General features: G+C 31.0%; 1 protein-coding gene across 1 annotated transcript in view; it reads right to left on the bottom strand.

Moving 5' to 3' along the window:
- Nucleotides 1-1,161: 1,161 nt before the first annotated feature.
- Nucleotides 1,162-20,596, bottom strand: part of LOC139487565 (short transient receptor potential channel 7-like) — a 43,440-nt gene continuing 24,005 nt past the window's right edge. Inside the window, exons 4-16 of the mRNA XM_071272453.1 lie at nt 19,401-19,568; nt 17,226-17,487; nt 15,960-16,116; nt 15,404-15,528; nt 13,874-14,058; nt 12,612-12,730; nt 12,092-12,183; nt 9,291-9,362; nt 8,170-8,327; nt 7,527-7,736; nt 6,818-6,947; nt 3,874-4,020; nt 1,162-1,691 (exon numbers count right to left, since the gene is read on the bottom strand). Of these exons, the coding sequence (XP_071128554.1) occupies nt 1,282-1,691; nt 3,874-4,020; nt 6,818-6,947; nt 7,527-7,736; nt 8,170-8,327; nt 9,291-9,362; nt 12,092-12,183; nt 12,612-12,730; nt 13,874-14,058; nt 15,404-15,528; nt 15,960-16,116; nt 17,226-17,487; nt 19,401-19,568 (2,235 nt within the window). The 3' untranslated portion in view covers nt 1,162-1,281. The remainder of the gene's footprint in view (nt 1,692-3,873; nt 4,021-6,817; nt 6,948-7,526; nt 7,737-8,169; nt 8,328-9,290; nt 9,363-12,091; nt 12,184-12,611; nt 12,731-13,873; nt 14,059-15,403; nt 15,529-15,959; nt 16,117-17,225; nt 17,488-19,400; nt 19,569-20,596) is intronic.

Raw genomic sequence — 20,596 nt, 5'->3', positions numbered from 1 at the left:
TTGAAACAAGAATGTGTCCCATGTACACGGATGCCCCACTTGCATTGTCATTTTCTATGTTCAGTGGACCGTGAAATTGGGGTAAAAACTCTAATTTGGCATTAAAATTAAAAAGATCATATCATAAGGAACATGTGTTCTAAGTTTCAAGTTGATCAGACTTCAACTTCATCAAAAACTACCTTGACTAAAAACTTTAACCTGAAGCGGGACGGACGAACGAACGAACGAACGAACGGACCCACAGACCAGAAAACATAATGCCCCTCTACTTTCGTAGGTGGGGCATAAAAATACATCTTTATTTATATGATCTTGCGTAAAACTCGTTTTTTTTTTATTTTTGAATAACGTTCATCCAGGTTGCTTTTGATTACGAAATTTGAAAGCTAAACATGTAAAATATTGAAAAGGTAAGTAATATTAACAATCAATGTATTTTGTGTTATGTTAACTTTGGTGTCTTTTCTTGTTTTATTTATTTTCTTATACATTTTGTGTTCGTCTCAAATTATTGATTGTTTACTTCTTTACATTATGTTATCAATATTGGACTTTCGATCTTTTTTTTAGACAAAATGAAATACTCGGAGGATTCTAAATTAAATTTGATGCAGTAACGCATATTTTTAAAGTTAAAGTATCATGTTATCATCATTGGTGTTTAAAACCAAATTTAGAAGATGAGCAATTAATTCAAAAACACACCAATATGGATGCCAAAGAAGTTCATATTACATGTACAGTCATTTCGAATCGGTGACCTATGTTATGATGCAAAACAATCATATCGATTCCTTTTTTCAAGCCCGATTTTGACCACCTAATAACTGATTCGACTTTTTAAATTGTATAATAATACCCTGACCTATAATGGATTACTTTTATAAATTGTTACTTGGATGGAGAGTTGTCTCATTGGCACTCATACCACTTCTTCCTATATCTAGCTTGTACAAAAAAAAATATAGTACAAGCAGTTAAATCAAAGAAATGACTGTAAAGTAATAGAATTTGTAAATCTGTAAAACCTGAAATTATCTCTTCAGAAATTAATATAAAATTATGACTTGCAAAAAGCAGTAAAGAATCAATAAGAAATTAAAAAAAATCGAGTTAATTTTCAGGATACACTATTACGCATTAAGGACTTTGTCATATATATTTATTTCTAACATAGCACAAAATTTACTAAAACTGTTTTACAAATAAACAACAAAAAGAAGATAAAATTAAAAACCATATTTTAAACGCTGCCTTATTTCTAGAAGTAAGGAGTAGTTAAACCTCACTTTCTGCATCGTCTGCATGACTAGACCGCTTCTTTTGTCCTGACTTCGAATTCTGATGTGTACTGGGAACTACGTCGTTACTAGCTGGTATAGGTGCAAAACATTTGACTAAATTAACAATTTCACCTTGCATATTTCCTAAAGCTTGTATTATATTGTATAATGCTTTCTGATTTTCTGTCATGACTTTACGTAGAAATTCTACATCGTCAATAATTCTATTATTCTCTTTACTACTAGCTTGTAAATGCTGAAGTCTAACATCTAAAAGCTTCTGTGATCTTTGAATAGCGTCTAATTGAGGTATAACGAGAGTTGTCGGCCCTGATGGAACACTATTTGACACACGCCGTGTCTGTTGTCTTGCAGTTGTTTTTCTCTTCAATCCAGGTTTGCCAGCTGAAAATTATAGAATGGAATTTTTACATTATCAGAAATGAAAATCTTAGAAATCATATTGTATTACACTGGTTGTGAACAATTTTTTCGAATCTATTACATTTAAAAAAAAAAATCTCGAAAACATTCACAAAAGATGCATTGTTTATAAAGACAAACGCTGTGTTAAGTTGTCTCGTGGGCCAGTGTTGTCTCCCTTTGTTTTAAACATTACCACTGCGTTGATTATGCAAACAGGGCTTCCACGCTAACTGTTTTAGTTGAACTATCGCAACTATGACACAAGTAAAAATAGTTTCAATTTTAAAGTTTAAAATTGTCTTAAAAAATAGCGCACTCGCATGTTGTCCTTTAAAAAGGTATTTATCTTTATATTAACAAACCAAGATGCCAGTATACGTCAATGACACAGCAACCCACCTTAAACATAGTCAAACAAAATATCCAGAGGGCAGCAAACTGACATAACAAAATAAAAAGGTGTCTATCACATATGAAACATTATAAACTATAAATCGTACCGAGTGTTTAACATTTTAAATTTTATTTATTTTAAATAGGAATAAAACACAAACTGCCAAAGATCTGCCGGTACGGAAAATTATCCAAATAAGGAAAAACATTAGATTATTCCCGATGACAAGTACTGATGAGGTTTCTGAATATGGATAGGCATATACAAATGTGGCGGTGTCAAACTAGTTGCAAGGGACCTAAACCATCACACAACCTTCTTACGTCGATGGGTAGATTAACAAAACACATATACCAAAGCATAGAACATTATAAAACCACAGGAAAAGCATTCAGCTTTAAAATTACAGAATAACATATCAAACAATTAACTAATCTGCGGATTAGACAAAAATGACCGACTAAACTAACTATTTGATATCTTATCAGTCTCAAATTTCAATCTTGGTTTTTGGAAGAAAACAAAAAGAAAATATTGTGTTTTTGCCATTGGCATAGGAGAAAAATTCACAAAAAATACCACAAAGATCGAAACAATGTCAAATCATACGATTCTTACCATTATAGCTCATATTAAAGCTTAAAATGCTGATAAGAGATCAAACAGTCCTACATTTCTTATTCGGTGACAATAACTTTAGAGTATATTACACACAGCAACGCCAGTTTAAAACAGTACTAGATGATTTTTTTCATCCACAAGGATGGATTTTTACAACGGTAGATCCAGAACAAAATACTGATACCCTTTATCAACTAGTCCATAGAGTCAAAATAATGGTTTAAAGTAAGGATTTAAAAGGTGGATGCGAGTGACAATGCTATTTGTTTGCATATCATTCACATTAAACCTATTTGATTTTGATAATATTTCGTAAAAAGTTTAAAGCAATTAAGTACATCTGTAATTCCAATGTAAATAAGAAATAACAGTATATTATTGATATTCAAATGTTATAAATCTATTAAGAAGATACAAATCAAATAAAAAATCCAAAACTACTACCAGTCATGTGAATTCACACTTAGTTATAATATCGCAATTAAGAACATGACACAAAATGATATTTTTTTTCAGTATTTTTTAAGATCTCAGACACGAAACATGTTAACATTGATTTGAGACACAGATACATCGTATCTTTCAACCCCGTTAATGTTTTCCGTATTGTTTAAATGAATACGTATCTTTAAAGTTGATTATTATTTTTGTTTGGATAAGTCCATACATCGGAATCACTTTTTCTTGATTTACTTTCATCAGGATATTTGAGAGTCATTAAAGTAAAATATGCGAAGACACGTATTAAGGTTCTTGATAAAAAAAGTTATAAAAAGGATAGTCAAATTCATCTTTTGTCTAATATGCTGGAGATATTTGTAACCTTAGTTTTATGTATTTATACGGCATATAAATACAGATGTTGTGTTACTGCTGGGGAATGGAAGATTGACAGTTGGAAAGTTAAAATCATCACATTTATCTTTGTTGTCCTGGTACCTTTGATAACTATTGTCGCTTACCCTGTGAAACATTGGTCCCGATCCTATTGAAGTTTTTCAATTCTTTCAGATTTCGCTTTTTACATTTGTATTTTAAAGAATGTCTTACACACGCTTCCACTTTTAATTTCAGAATGACGAAAATTTTAAAACAAATTCAGAAAATTGGATCTACGGTCTTAGTTGTATAATATATCATACGTACATCTTTGATTACATGATATTTCATCCTCTTCTTCGTGTATTGGAGGTGTAGCATAAGGAATTCTATTAGGTGTATCTGGAACTGGAGGTGGTGCGTCGTTTGTGTCCACAATTTCTACTTCCTCCGTTCGTAAGGCTGGTACATTCACTACAACAATCAATTAAGAAAGTCTAGCTAAAGATCTATTTTGAATATCCTTTTTGTTTTGTTTTCTAAAAATGATTTAGCATGAGGTATTCAACATATTGATATAGACCCGACTATTTAACGATCACAAGTCTTGTAAAGTGTGAACAGGGATTGTAGCATTTCGTGGTTATGTATGATGCTAATTTGCTGACCAGTGAATCATTCATAGACCAAATTAAAATTTTATGGCACTAATGGTATCCATAAACATTGGAATAATATTTTTACATGTTGAATATATGCATATATAAATATCTGCGGTTTTAATTTTGCTTTTGTGTTTATTTTCTTTATTCTATATTTTGTCATTTGTATATCATTCAGAATTAATAATAATCATTGTAATAAATTGTTTGTAATTATACTGCTCTTTTAGGACGTCCTTGATTGACAATAAAAATATTGTATTGTATTGTATTGTATGTAGCTAGTGTATATGTTACAGGGAATTTGTAAAATCAGTGATTTTGTAAAATCACTGGACTAATCAGTGATTTCGTAAAATCACTAACCGTTTCAGTGGTTTTGTAAAATCCCTGAAATTGTTAGGGATTTTACAAAATCACTGAAAATAGAGCTAGGTATTTTGTAAAATCCCTGATTACAATTAAGTATAACTTGCTATTAGAAATGTGTTTTTCTTAATATAAAAATAGACTAATGATCACTAATGATTTTGAAATATATTTGTTTATTAAACACTATGAGCTAGAACTAGTGTATAATGATAAAGACTAAAAGGCATGTAAACGGATATTTAGAGCACTGTGAATATACTTGGCAAGTTCGGGTGACATCTACTGTTACATAATTGCACTGCTTTTCGATGCATGTCTGTATCAAATCAACCTGGACTCGGAAAATTGAACTCTTTGCTTATTAAAGACTTAACGACAATACCTTTACTGTAGCAGTTCTACGTTTTTTTAGTTGGCATTCCTCTCAAAGTTCCTTGTAAAGTTTGCCCACTTTCTATTTGCGTACCTTTAATACCATTTTGTCCCTACCATCATGACCAATTGATATGTGAATTTCCTGAACTATGCTGTACATGTCTTCAAGACATACATAATATTTTTAAAACATCTTCATCTGATGAATACTGATTTTAACGATTTTTTTCAACTATTTGCCACTAGATCACATACCCTAACCCACTCAATTTCTTATACCTTACATAAGTGTTTTTCTTCTCTAATGACAGCAATTAACCTACATGTAATGTTCCGTTTTTATATTTGATTAAACCAATTTGATATAATTAGTTTTATTTTATACAGTTATTACAGAAAAACTATATTAAACAGTAACTTATTTTCAAACAAGGTAGTGATAAGAGCTTGTTTTGTCTTCTTTCTGTGGCTCTGAGACAACATGTTCCTAAATTTCATCATGTTGTCCGCGGTTCCATATGTTGCACTTTAATTTTCCCTCAATTTTTTGAAGTAACTTTTGTGTGTATGTTTGCTCTTAATTTAAAGACATATATGCCTGAGCCATTGTTCTACAGTATGTCAGTTGTATAGTGCATAAAAACTGTTCACTTAATATTAAAATAAAGGCTAGATTAACCTCAAACTTATTGAGTATTACTGTATTAGGCTTTTTCCACCGAAATTCTTAATAAAAATAAATGAATTTATTTTACAAATTCCCTGAATTTAATCAGTGAATCTGTAAAAAAGATCTTAATTATTTCAGGGATTTTGTAAAATCACTAGTCAAAATCAGGGATTTTATAAAATCACTAATCAGTTCAGTGATTTTACAAATTCCCTGAAATTTCAGTGATTTTACAAAATCCCTGATTTCACAAATTCCCTGTAACATATATACTGCGCTATCATGACACAAATCAATTTAGGTTGTTTTCTCTCGCACTGTTTTTCTGTTAAAAACAAAATATTCAGTTTTGTTGTTTTTAGTTTAAAAAATATTTTCGTAATTTCTTTTTTCATTATAAAGTAAGTGTTCCACTTATATTTTTGTCCATCTGATGAGTTAAGCCTTTTTCAACTGATTTTTATAGTTCGTTCTTATGTTATACTGTTATACCACTGTACCAGGTTATGTGGGAGGGTTGGGATCCCGCTAACTTGTCTAACCCCGCCACATTATTTATGTATGTGCCTGTCCCAAGTCAGGAGCCTGTATATTCAGTGGTTGTCGTTTGTTTATGTGTTACATATTTGTTTTTCGTTCATTTTTTTACATAAATAAGGCCGATAGTTTTCTCGTTTGGATTGTTTTACATTGTCTTATCGGGGCATTTTATAGCTGACTATGCGGTATGGGCTTTGCTCATTGTTGAAGGCCGTACGGTGACCTATAGTTGTTAATGTCTGTGTCATTTTGGTCTTTTGTGGATAGTTGTTTCATTGGCAATCATACCACATCTTCTTTTTTATATGTTATTTTCCTTTTTTTATATATAAAATCACCCAAGTGTTTGTTCAAACGACTTCTGATTTCCACTTATAATTTGTGTTTCTGAAATAACGGATTCAGACACAAATTGATATAAATCTTTACATATGAGTGTCTTAGTGTTAAAACTTCGTTAAATAGTATCATATTTTGTTTTGGTTGTCTGTCACTTCTGTTTTTGCTTGATTGAATTATTTGAGAATTAACATTTTTCAAATTTGTTATTGTTCGCCTTCTCCAGTTTACTATTTACCAAATCATTTAATTTTGAATATGCACTAAGAACACTTTTGCATCATAACATGAAGCAATAACTGATTAAATTTACCCATTTCTTTTTCATCTCTAGCACGTTCCAGCTTAAACAAATACCGCTTGACTAATCTCTGCATGATTTCTGTATATGTTGTTTCTTCTGTTTTTAATTCCAAAGTTTTACAAACAATTTCTCTACGTCTCTGAAGTTAAAAGTCAAAACAAATTAACATAGTTAACTTAGAGATTGACAATAATAACCTATATTTCATTCAATTCCCTTTCATTTTTATTTTTTTTGCCAAATCCACAGTCAAGCATAAATAACAAATTTGGTTAAAGTATTGAATTCTCATTTCTACTGTTTTTCGTTTGAAATAAAGTTTTTACAAAATTATTTTAGTAAATGAAAAAAAAATCCCACTAATAAGATTTTTATTGACATTCTTGACAGCTGTTTGTCCTGGGTCCATCTCTGGAGGAAGTAGTATCCCACTAGAGAGATGTTTACACGGCGCCACGTGCTTGCTATGTAGCGCCTGTGAAACACCTTTCTAGTAAAATACCAATCAGTTTTCAGATCTGATGTTCTTTTCCACACACTTATCACATTTTCCTGAAATGAAACTATAGAAAAACTTATTTTGTTAAATCGATCTGAATTGCACCACATGTTGTTTTTGATTTCAAGATATTGTCAAACAAAGTTTTGATAGTTTTGTTCTATATAAAACAACTCAAAATATCTTATTCATCAAATTTGTTAGATAATAGATACTTACCTTTATAAATGTTTTCTTTCTAGCTCTTTGGTAATCAAGCCAGTCTCCATTAGCTTTCCTTGAGAATAGGAATCTGAATGACCGCCATATATAGTATATAGACTTTGGTGTTGGTATCATGTTAAAAGGAACAGGCAGTGTACTTCCATCATCCATATAATTCATCCACAGTTTTGTTCTTGCAAACTTCCATTCGACATCACAGTCAGTCTGCCCATAAAAAGAATACAAGGATGATGTTTCGAAGAATTCAATGCATTACGTAGTATTGTTTTTTATTAGTTTTATTCTACTTGTGTTTCTTGTTTTACCAGTATTTCAGATATTATAAGTGCTTTCCTGTACTTTTTATTCGTTCATGAAACTATCTTTTGATATCAAATGAGATTATGAGGAGATTTGACGTGCATTTACCTATCCATTTTATTTATAGATTTGATATGTAAGTCATATGAATGAGTGCAGATGTAGAGAATACACCAAAGAGACAAAACGCAAAACCAAACAAAAACGTCAATAAAATATGTAAAAGTATCAGCATCTTTCTATTATATTAAGGTTACTTTGTTCAAATGGAGATAATTCTATCTAAACACATGGGAAATTCGTACTGTCTTTATTTTGTACTTAAATTTACATATACCTGTATATCTTCAAAAGAATGACTCATCATAGCTATCAACATGTTTATAAGAACGATAATGATAACCACGTGATAAATTCCAAATAAGTATGTTCCCACTCCTTCCACGATGGATGTGCTACTCTCCATCACATTGTTCGGATCTTTAGCAGTGAACACTAAAACAAATACTTAATTTTAGTCGGTATAGACGCAATTATATATCATGTATAATGAAAATTTGTTAGTATTCAACATAGATTTTTTATTTTGCAATTATTTGTTTCGTCTCAGTTTCCTAGTATTCATGCACTACTTTGAACAGTGTTATACCCAAATGTATATATAACAAGCCTGCAGAAAAGAATTGGTTTAAAGTAGCAATTTCTAGCTGCTATAAGTAGTTACAACTGTGTATTCTTAAATCACAGAAGCATTATGCAATAACTTTCAGGTTCATCCTCATAGCTTTTTTTTCATTTTCTTAGTTGAAAACAACTTTCATAATATTTCACTAAAACATATATGCAATTGTCTACAACAGTTAGGATACAGGACTATGAAATAAAATCAACAATGCCGAATGCAGTGCAAACAATATCAGAGATCAAATTACAGTTTATAATGGACATTAAAGAATATTCTTTCTCTATAATCTGAAAATGATTATAATGAAGATGAAGTTAAATTGATAGCTACAATTGATTGGAAACTGCCTGGTTATTATTATTCATCACAGAATACTTGAAACAGGATCCATCTACCTCATGCAAAACGGGCTATACATGGCAGATGAAGTGCTCGTGAAGTTAAAAATAAAGATATTGGTTTGAATGTATTCGAATGTGAGTTTCACTTCCATACTTTATTATGAAAGGAATTAAAGTTACAAAAACATGCAACAGAAAGATGCTAAAAGATAGATAAATTAGAAAACAAATCATCATTTCTAACATAAGAACAAATAACAATATATCGCATATGCAATTGGTAGTGAATAATACATTTTATATGCTCTATGCGTATTCATCCTTGAAGAGTGTATATGCTTAAATGACTGATCAAACTTATAAAGCTTTAATATTCTCAGAAAAAAAATGTTTCACACCAAAGCATGGCAAAATTGGGACAACAAATGGTACCTGAGTAATTTGACACGCCACTGGAGCAGAGTATTTTGTTACGATCACTGTCAACAACCATACAACGCCTGACTGGAGAGAGTAAAGTAAGAAATACAAGTACAGTTAAACAGTGCATGCATGGTATTAGAGTAGTTATAGAAGTATAAAGAGGGTTTGTAGGAATAAAATTGTTTAAAGGATAAGTGTATTTGTGTTTTTTTGTTAGACACTATTTTCCTGCTTGAAAATAACAAATGTTGCTAGTTCGAGGCACATTTTTGATTAACTTTAATAGTCAAATTATTTTAAGGTGTCCACTTTGCTTGAGGGAGCTGGATCCTTTGGGTTTTTTTTAATTCTTCAACCAGGTAATTTTAAACAAAATTTCAATATAAACCATTTTGGTTCATTCGAAATAAATATTCAATTGATGGTATCCCTGTGGGAACTAAATGGCAAGATAAACATCAGTATGTAATTACGAAATGTAAGCATATCAGAATAAAGCAGCGATATTCTGCTAAAAGACAATTTTGTGAATATTTTTTTATTATTTTATTCTTGTGTATTAACTCAATTCCTACTGCTTGAATTACATTTGATGTCTGTGTATTCGGTATTTTAATGGTATTTTAATAGTTAAAAGTTCTTTTTAAAATGAGATAATTTATGAATTCAAAATTATTTACTATTTGAAAGTATGAAATGTGACGAAAAAAGATACGAGTACATCTATGATATTTTTTCTGTCAATGATATATTAGATTAATGCAAAGTATGGTCACTAAATTTATACACTTGTATGTTTATCTCATAAATATAATGATTAATAGCACACACGACTTTCCTTCCCGCGACAAACTGTGAAGAGGCAAAATATCTGTTCGGGAATACGCACAATGATGAATTATTATTTGGTTTGCTTTCGCGAGTCGAATAAACAACAAGTTTCAACTCCGTGAAAAACTAAATAATTAATTAATATTATTTTTTGATAAAATCAGGAAAAGATTACGTTCACTTTATTCAACCCTCAGCGAATATACTCTTCAAAACAATTTAATTTATTTGATCATACTTTTATTTTAGTTATATTGTAACCGCTAGTTTTAAACAAAAGCCATTGTAGCAAAGTACAAAAGTTTTCTTTTATTTATTTCTATCCCAATGGTTAATGTGCAATATGTAGAAATGTTTTTAAATTCATAAGAAAAGAACGTGCAGTTAGTGGTTACATTAAAATGTAAATACATATTTAGTGCCACACAAGTTATTGTCTTTATAAATGTCATTACCTTTACGCCAAAACGGATTAGGATTACTAATTGAACCTGAAAAATGTCAAACATCCTTTATGCTTCTCCCAACTTTGACAGTATCAAATATTCAATCGCAATAACCAACCGCTCTTGATAAAATACTACGTATATAAATATATATACTCATACCACCTTGTTCGAAAGTCACACAATTTCCGGTAGATTTTCGAAAATAGTCCCATGAAAATTATTGTCCTTACCAAAACTGTTTTTGAACTGGCCATGCTAACGTTATATGTATTGGAACGATACTTTATGAAATATTTTGAATTGTTAAGTTATTCCTTATAAAGAAGATAAGGGAAAATGTCGATATTAGGTACCAGGATTATAATTCAGACGCACGTTTCGTCTACGTAAGACTCATCAGTGACGCTCATATCAAAATATTTATAAAGCCAAAAAAGTACAAAGTTGTAAATTTACAAAATCTGATTGGAATCTAACTTTCATTTGGCATTTTGCCTAACAACAAACGACAAAATACGAAAAAAATAAGTACATTTTCTTGATTTTCTTTGTTTTGGGAGCTGGAAAAGTATACGCAAAGCATGATCAAAATTGAATATTTTGTAGAATGATATTATAGCTTCCATATATGGATTGGAAATAGATTCACATAAGCATTGTTCTATAATTTTGCAATACGTGCTTACATTATTTTGAGAAATCTTGTTTAACCAAACATTATCACTGTACCACGTTAGAAATATAACAGTGTTGTTTTTTCGTTCCGTTGATTTAAAACGTTTGAGTTTGCCAGTTTTTATGGCCTTCCCCTTTTTGAATTTACCTTTCAGTTAGGTATTTTTTAATCTTCGTTATTCTTTTTTTTTATATATACCAATGAACCACATTACTTTCAGTTTGTAAGAATTCTAATACTAGTATACTAAATTAATAAACTGAACAAAAACTATGTATGTTTTGCCATGGACAACAAATTCGCAAAATGACAAACAACATGATATGATTACCAAATGACAAATTTACTGACGTAAGACACGCTCGACATTTAGCCATAGTTATGAGATATTAAACTCTGCCAAAATACACAATTCAAACGTATTCCTATCCTATTCAGAACTGTTATTTTATATCGGAAGATTGTAATTTAGTTGTTTCAAAGCAATAAACTATACAAATGTTGATTGTCTGGAACAAGAATTTTACAATCTTTTAAAGAAAATTGCGCATATGTTACTGTTCGCCGGTCGACATCGGCGTTAAAGAATCCAGGAATAATATTTTCATAGGTTCAGGGTTCGCTCAAGAGGGGATTTAAGTAATGAAAGAGTTCACTGTATTTAAGTTGTCTTGTAATGGTATGTGAATTAAAGATTTAATTTTCGAAATACGTCAGAAAAAAACAATACTTATGTTAGAATATATGAAAGATAAACTAAACACAAAATCCAAAGCAGGTCCTCTGTACTTTATTAGCCAGGGAATAAGTGTCTAGGATTTAGGGTGTAAAAAAATTATTTTAACAATGCATACCTCCGTCAGGACCAGGATGTTTAACACTAATATCGTTGATACTGACTTGTCCAAACATTGACCAGAACAAACTATAAAATGTCTGTTTTAATCTGCAACATAAAACATATAAATATAAGGAATCTTGATTTACCCAACATTTAAGTTCCTTTTTTTCATTTTTGACAAGAAACTTAGTGTTAAGTAAGAGATCAATTTTACAGAAGAAACATTAAGAACTCATTATTGGAGATTAATGGATAATGGATAAATTCCATAGAAGATCTGCCATCAACACCAATTTTAAAAGGACGTCATTGCAACACTTATATTGAAAGGTATAATTTTACTTAATATGTTATTTTTGACCAATACAAGAAACAAAATATAATATCGGGTTCATCTTTGAATGCTAAACAATCTCTTTCGTTTATCATATAATATTTCTGATAGTAAATATATATTCATCTAATACCCAATAGCCGCTCATTAAATTATGTTTAGAAACAAACTGTGACTAAAATATGTAAGTTGACATTACCCCTGGAATGCTTCAGCAGCATGTACATATGCAGTCTGATCGCCCATCACCATCTTAATTCTTTGAGCGCCGTAATACCAATACAAGTTATGTAGACCTACCATAAAGGCAAATAGTACCTAGAATACAAATAAGCAATAAGACAATAAAATGCGATACAGTTAAAAGGGTAATTTATAATAATGTCTATACTACAACATGATCATTAGGACGATATTGAGCAAATTCTATAATTATATGTTATTATATTTACAAGCATACAAAATAAACTCATCAAAGATACCAGGGTTAACATTGTGTACGCCAGACACGACTTTTGTCTGCAAAAGACTTATCAGTGATCCTCGAATCAATTAAAACAAAATACCAACTGAAGTACGAAGTTGAAGAACATTGCGAACATTGAAAAATTAGACAAAAAGCAATCAAGCGATGCATCAACATTCTTAAGAGTATAGACAATTATACCCACAATGTGCTAATATGTTTTGAAATCCTATATTATTCAATGAAACCATCTTCGAATTGACTATTTATAACTTGCTCAAATACATACTTGATCATCGGAAAGACGTTTATCGATAGTTATGATCAATTGGAATATGCAGTATAATTTTCCCCATCATTCAATAATATAAGTTCAAAATATTATATATAACGTTCAACATGAACAAGCCAACTGAACATTCTTCTGTTAAATATTTGTGTAGTTTGGGTTACGTCTCATTTACTATGGATGCATGGCAATTATTTCCTTCTCCAATTATTGACAAAACTAGGCACATTAAATATGACAGTTAGCAACCATATCAAAATATTAAAATCAGTTAAACCTCAAAATACAAACTGTATGAACCTACAACAATATGCAATGTTATTTTTTAATATAAAGAGTAATGTTATGCTATATATCTAGACTCGTAGCATAAGAACGCAATAAATGCCCTTTTATTAAACCAAGCACAATTAGACAAAAGCCTTTTTAAAAATCAAAGCCGTACAGAGGATTAAATGTGTTTTCTTTGATTTCGAATTTTACAGAATCTTCTTAACAACCGTTAAATCATCAAATATATGCTATAAAAGCGATATTTTTGTAAATGTCTGTATAATTGGTACATAATGATTGTTTTCGGTAGGTGTATCAGAATAGAATGGACAAAATAATTAATTGGGTAACAAACAAATTAAACTCAAAGTTCAGTAAACATTTATGATGTTGCATATGTTATATGCTGTCCCCATAAAGGTTATACACATACCAATGTGAATAGCACCATAAAACGAGTAATATCACCAATCATGCGTCCAAGTGATATCTGTAAAGGACCTAACACTTCAAAAGCAGGCATCAGAAATGTTGTTCTAGCAAAACTAATCACATTTGCAATAGCAAATAACACATCTGAAACGATTTCAGGGTCGTCTGCCTTCCAATGAAATCTGGCTGAAAAAGATTTTAGTTTTCTTTATATATTGCATTTTACTGAACTGTTTTTGTGTTATTAAAATTTTACATAGAGATTACAAACTGTTTTCATGCCTGCATGCGTAATTGCAAATTCAGGAGAATGCCTAATTTCATATGTAATGAATTTGGCTTTGAATTGTCGGTACTGAAAACTCCATTGAATAACCTAATGTTCATTACGCAGAAGGTTAATTCATAGATTTTGCTGAACTTCAGTCAACCTTAGTTCATATTTTTCATCTTTAGGTTTTCGGTCTCCCGCATTATGGTATCGATTATGGAACAATGAGAATATATTACAGGTCCTCAGAGCACAATATTTGACTGACAAGATATTTCTAATGTACAAGATCAAAGAGCACCTTTGAGACAATTTATTGTCTAATATGATTTTTTAAAATGATGTAACAATGAAGCAAACGTTTGATTTTCTCAAGCCGATTGTGTTATCTTTCGTAGTATTGAACACATAAAAGCTACATTATATTTGTTTTGTGAGTAAGTTTATGCCGATAACCTATGTGATTACAATGGTATACAGAAAATAATAGAAACAAAGTTACCCTCTGTCACAACATTGTAGGAAGAATAAACGAGGTTTTTTTTAAAACTTCTACAATAATTTTTTTATATGTTTAATTCTTAATTTAATTTTAATATTTAATTTCTTTTAGTGTTGTGAACTATATCAACCGCACACAGATTTTATGGAAACCCTGCAATGCAATATTAAAGTCATCGGAAAGTTTATTTCCATGGCGTTCAAATTCAAAGGTCATAGCTGTGTTTATTCACTTAAATTCCTAATTATTTTCATTTAACTTCCATCAGAAGAAAACTGAAAACTAATGCATGTGTGTAAATTCTAAATTGCATGCATATTTATATATCCGTGTTTATGCAATTAGTTTTAGATCCATTGACAAGTCAATATTCCTTCTACAAGAAACATAAAGTTTGTTACAAAGTCAGGAGTATTACAGTTGTTGCATATGAAAAGAGATGGTATATTTGAATAAAAATAAATGCGGTTATTTTCTTCGGAAGCTTACATTTATTCAAAGAATTCACAATGCGGGGTTTGAACCCTTAAGGAACATTATAGTAATTTTTATTAAGTTCCCCATGGATAATTTGCGAATTATTATGCTAAATATGTGTCCGTCACTAGAAAATTGAGCCTCTATTATTGATGCTGTTGTATTGTAAATGATTCAACGATCAATCACAGTTTACCTGATTTGATAACGCACACTTAATACAAGAATGTAAAAACATTATGACAAAGATTAAACTCAAACTCATATAACTGTATACTCACAAGCTTCCATGAAATAATTTTGTGGTGAGTAGCGAGGATTTTTTATCTCCGCTAATAGTAAATCAAAATATGTGTAGTTGTCCTGCCGTAGAAGGTCGTTAGCACGTTGTGCGCCATTGAATTCCCTAAAAAAAAGTAAAATGGAAATTATAAAAAAAAACTCTTATCGTACTCATGTCAAAAACTTATCGGTAGCATGAAGATTATGATTGAATAAGAAATTATGTAATATTGAGTTTATTAGTGTATACGTGAAAAATTACTTTTCATATTACGCTTAACAAAATTGTAAAGTAAAAAATACAGAAACGAAGATGAATTCATGTTGCATTAAAAGTAACACATATAATTGCTTAAAAACGTAGATGAATACGATTGATGAATAATCGTGTGTGATAAGCAGGGACAACACGAGCTCATACAAAACAGGCATTTAATAATTTCTTTCGACGTATTCATTTGTTTGAGTTGTTCGAGCTTTTGAGATTTATATCGATTTAAGAAAGATAGTGTGTCTATGTTTGCTCAAAAATGTAATTACTAATTTTCAACTCACCTGTCAGCATTAGAGACCATGATTTCTGTATAAAATCTTAACACATACGATGCAAGATACATTGATATTACACTAAAGTCCATAAAATTATAATAATCTGTGAGATATGAGTGAGCGCCTGTACAATAGAGTTGTTTACACTCTATCCACAAAAGACCTGAAAATAAAATAGAGCAGCTGTGTATTGTTTAGTTTTTAAATAACTGAAACAGAAGTCATCTAAAACAATTTGAACATTTTACAAACACAGTTATTGTTATATTTGTTATTCTCGTGGTGTTTTGTCTGATGCTTGGTCCGTTTCTGTGTGTGTTACGTTTCGGTGTTATGTCGTTGTTCTCCTCTTATATTTAATGCGTTTCCCTCGGTTTTAGTTTGTTACCCCGATTTTGTTTTTTGTCCCTGGATTTATGAGTTTTAAACAGCGGTATACTACTGTTGCCTTTATTTATTGATAGGATGACTTCTGCAGGGGGGATTTTGTTCTTTTAACTTCCATATTTTTTACTATCAATTCATCACAGTCTTTTTAAATTTTTGACTATTTTGAAACAGAGAAGCAAGAATCGTTAATTCACACGCCGTAATTGATTGTTGCATTTATCTACTGGTTAATTCAGCAATTGTGATTGCATTGAAATAAGAAAATATAGTAGGACGCCTGCACAGTTAACACTACGATAATGTCGAAGTGACTTGATTACAGAGCCAACTAAAACAAAGTTAGTGTTGCAATAAACTAAACATTAGAACAGTGCTTGATTTTGTTCATTTGTCAAGTCACTGGATGGCCAAAGCAATTTTACTTTGTAAATTCATAGAAACTGTATCGTATAAGAAATATTTGCATATGTAAAGTAAAAAAAGCCAAATGCATGAGAAAAATATCAATAAAAGGACAGTGAAGTGTTATTTTACAGTTCGTGGGTTTTTTTTAAGCTCATTATAATTGCATTGATGCCAAAATAATAATTTGTCCTTAAAATTCCATTTTGATTGTACAGTGCTTTTTCTTTGTAAACTAGTTTCGATCAAGCCGTTTGATGTCTAGAGGAAAAATAAACGAATTAATGTCCATTCTATAACTTTTAAATAAAACATTACTTCAGATAATGGAAAACTCACCTAATATCCAAAAGGCTATACAAAACTGTACACGAGTTAAAACTCACCTAATATCCAAAAGACTATACAAAACTGTACACGAGTTAGAACTCACCTAATATCCAAAAGACTATACAAAACTGTACACGAGTTAGAACTCACCTAATATCCAAAAGACTATACAAAACTGTACACGAGTTAGCAATGTATTTGCAGGTCTTAATGTCTCCTTTAATAAACTATTAATTTTCTCGTCTTTTGAAAGGTGTATAAAGGCAGGATCTGTAAACTCCTTCGTTGAGGTGATTGAAATTCCACTCTCTGCAAGTCTGAAAGTGGCGGCAGCTAGCAGAATGAGGAAACACACATGTGATGTGGTATGAGTAATAAACTTTGTTACTGGACAACGCATCACAGCTCCAAGCTGTAAATGAAGAAGGTACAAAATTACGGAAGGCATCATATTTAGAGATAGAAATAAAATTAAACCTGATAAATGAAAATAATCTCTTTTCTATGTACTTAACAAATCAAAGCGTCTAGAAATTAACAAGGAGAGCGTGTTACAAATGTTCTATGACAATGTATAAAACATAAAGCAAAGGTAGTTTGAGTTTCTTAATGGGATAATGAACAAAAAGACGTATTACAATATGGTTAGATGGAACTCAACTGTGTTGAATGATTTAAACGGAATTTTGAGGGAATAATATTTTCCATTGTTGGTATCATTTTTTAAAAACAACGTCCATGTTAAATGTTATCTGTTAGACCTGTTCCACTTGTAACCATTTTTCTTTTAACTCGTGTCCTCCGATTTAAGTTTCGTCGAATGCATAATCTCATCACATTTACTTACTATGAGCAACACAACGTGTTCCACTTGTTCAGCGTTCTACCGTTTCATCAGTACATTGAATTGTTTTGTTTAAAAGGGGTTTGTATGGATGTGCCTTTGTTTTGAGTGTTGATTTTTTCCCTTTTCTTTCTGTATTTCAATGTTTTTACTTTTGGTGACCGTCTTGTCCATACCTTGTCCTGTTTAGGGTTTAGACTATTCAAATGAACCGCTGGTTAATTAATTTGGTAATTTCTTGTGGTTAGAAAAGAGGCATTAATAAATCAGCTAATGTATGATGCCACATTATGTGAAATGACTCATTCAATCCTGGTATCTATGATGAGTTTATTCACAGATTTTACTAGGAGTAACATGTCTGGTGTGCGGTTTGTGTTGCTCAACATTTAGTTGTCCTTGTTTTCTATGTTTTGTTTTATAACCCGATAAAAGAATTTGAATAAACGTTTTCACAAGAACATTACTGCGTATATAGGATAATAAGCTAGTGTGAACATAGTATATGCTAATATTTTTTACAATCAATAAACCTGCAAACGTTAAGTTTCTATTGATAAAAAGGATAAAGGGTCATATTATGCAACTGGTCATAGTAACGTTATATTTTTCATCCAATGAGGAGTTCATTTCTTGACATTTTCTTCTTAAATGGGAAAATCTCCTGCTTATTTACAAGTAACGATCATTTTGAAATGTAGTAATCAATTCTGTTTGATGTATAGATGTCAAAATATAACAATTTTATAATTCAGGAGAATCGGTTGATTGATTAATCCCGTGGTACCATGGAAATGTTACAGAACAAAGTCAATGGTCTGACAGAATGTTTTCCGTGAAAATTAACAGTGATTGTTCACAAATCAATTATCTTGTGATGAATTAGGTACAGCATCTATCCTTCAAAGTGTCGTTAATCAAAGTCTATCTGGCATTTATCATCACTTTATAGTGACCAAGAGACAGCATTAAAGCCGCTCATTTGAAAATTTCGATTCCATACATTGATATGGAATACCGATTCTTATTTTGTGTAAACAGTTTTATGAAGTACTTTTATAGTTCAATTTATAAATTAGGTGCATCATCATATATTAACATTTAATGACATCAAACGCACGTCTTGGAAGGATAACGGTGCATATTTGTTCTAACTTTTCTAACAATCCTTTTTATTTCAGTAAAAGTTATATGCAATAAAAATGTTATGAATAAAACTAGATTTGAAAAAAATTTAAGTAACAAAAATACCGAACTCCGAGGAAAATTCGAAAAGTCAAAATACGTCAAACGAATGAAATAACGTCCAATCAAAATGTCGGATTCCTGTAATGTTATTATTAAAGAAAAGAACAAATACAAAACAAAAATGTTTAAATCGTTTTAAACTATTCCTATAGCTTTAGCCAGATCAGTATTCTATATTTATCGATTCTGTATCATCCGATATAATCAAAACATCTATATATAGTAATACCTACCTTTGTATTTGGCGCAATGATATATGATAGTGCTATAAACGGTATCGTAGGTAGAAACAAAATCACAAAACACAACTGTTTCCACCAACTTAAAGACTGAAGAAAGCCCATTTCTGACCCGTACCATAAACTCGTCATATGCTGCTGGCAATTAGGATGAGCTACAAACTGAAACAATTTTCATTTTTTAATGGTACCAGAAAAAAACATATTTGAGTGTCAGAGGCAATAAAATAGACTTAACATTAAAATATGATCTGTTTCTGCTTCAAACTTTTATAAACGTGATCGGTCAACTTGTTACTTGATTGAAAAAAAATAATGGCAACATTGAAATAAAGAAGCGACCAGATATAACGAATTCGTTTACTTATCGAGTCCACAAAAAATCATTCTAATACAGGTAAAGCGATGATTTAGATATATTCTTAATGTATTCCATGAAATCGAACCGTCCTAGCAAAATTGCACGTACTTGTCTTTAACAGGTTGCCAGATCACCGACAGTCTTCGGAGGTCATCTCGATGGATTGTTTGATGACATTTTGACGAAAATATGCACGAATTACTGATACATTATACATGTAAATTGACCATGCAATTTAAATTTGGCTTTTTTTTCTAGTTTGGATATACGTTTTGGTATATTATAAAAAATATTTGGGTCAAATTGGAGAACACAAATTTGACAATGTATGCCCAATTAACAATAGCAAGAAACTAATACTTATAAAAACAAGAATGTGTCCCCAGTACACGAATGCCCCACTCGCACTATCATTTTCTATGTTCAGTGGACCGTGAAATTGGGGTAAACCCTCTAATTTGGCATTAAAATTAAAAAGATCATATCATAGGGAACATGTATACTAAGTTGAAGTCCATTGGACGGACGGACGAACGGACGGACGGACGAACGGACGAACGGACGGACGGACGGACGAACGGACGAACGGACGCACAGACCAGAAAACATAATGCCCCTCTACTATCGTAGGTGGGGCATAAAAAGGTCCTAAACAGGCAACTATCTGTGCATTCTTCTTTAAACAAGGCGAAGTCCATTCCAATTTTTTTCCGAGAATAAAATTCAAAGTTACTTTAATAGAAGTGGGCGTGATAAATTAATCTTTTTTGATGACCCTATAAGATTAAAAAATGATTTCCAGTTAATGATTTGTCTGCACTCACAGAAT

This window comes from Mytilus edulis, chromosome 9 (assembly GCF_963676685.1).
Source record: "Mytilus edulis chromosome 9, xbMytEdul2.2, whole genome shotgun sequence".
NCBI classification, from domain to species: Eukaryota; Metazoa; Mollusca; class Bivalvia; order Mytilida; family Mytilidae; genus Mytilus; species Mytilus edulis.
Note: the sequence above shows the minus strand (reverse complement) of the source record. Positions and strands in the feature narration are given on the sequence as shown.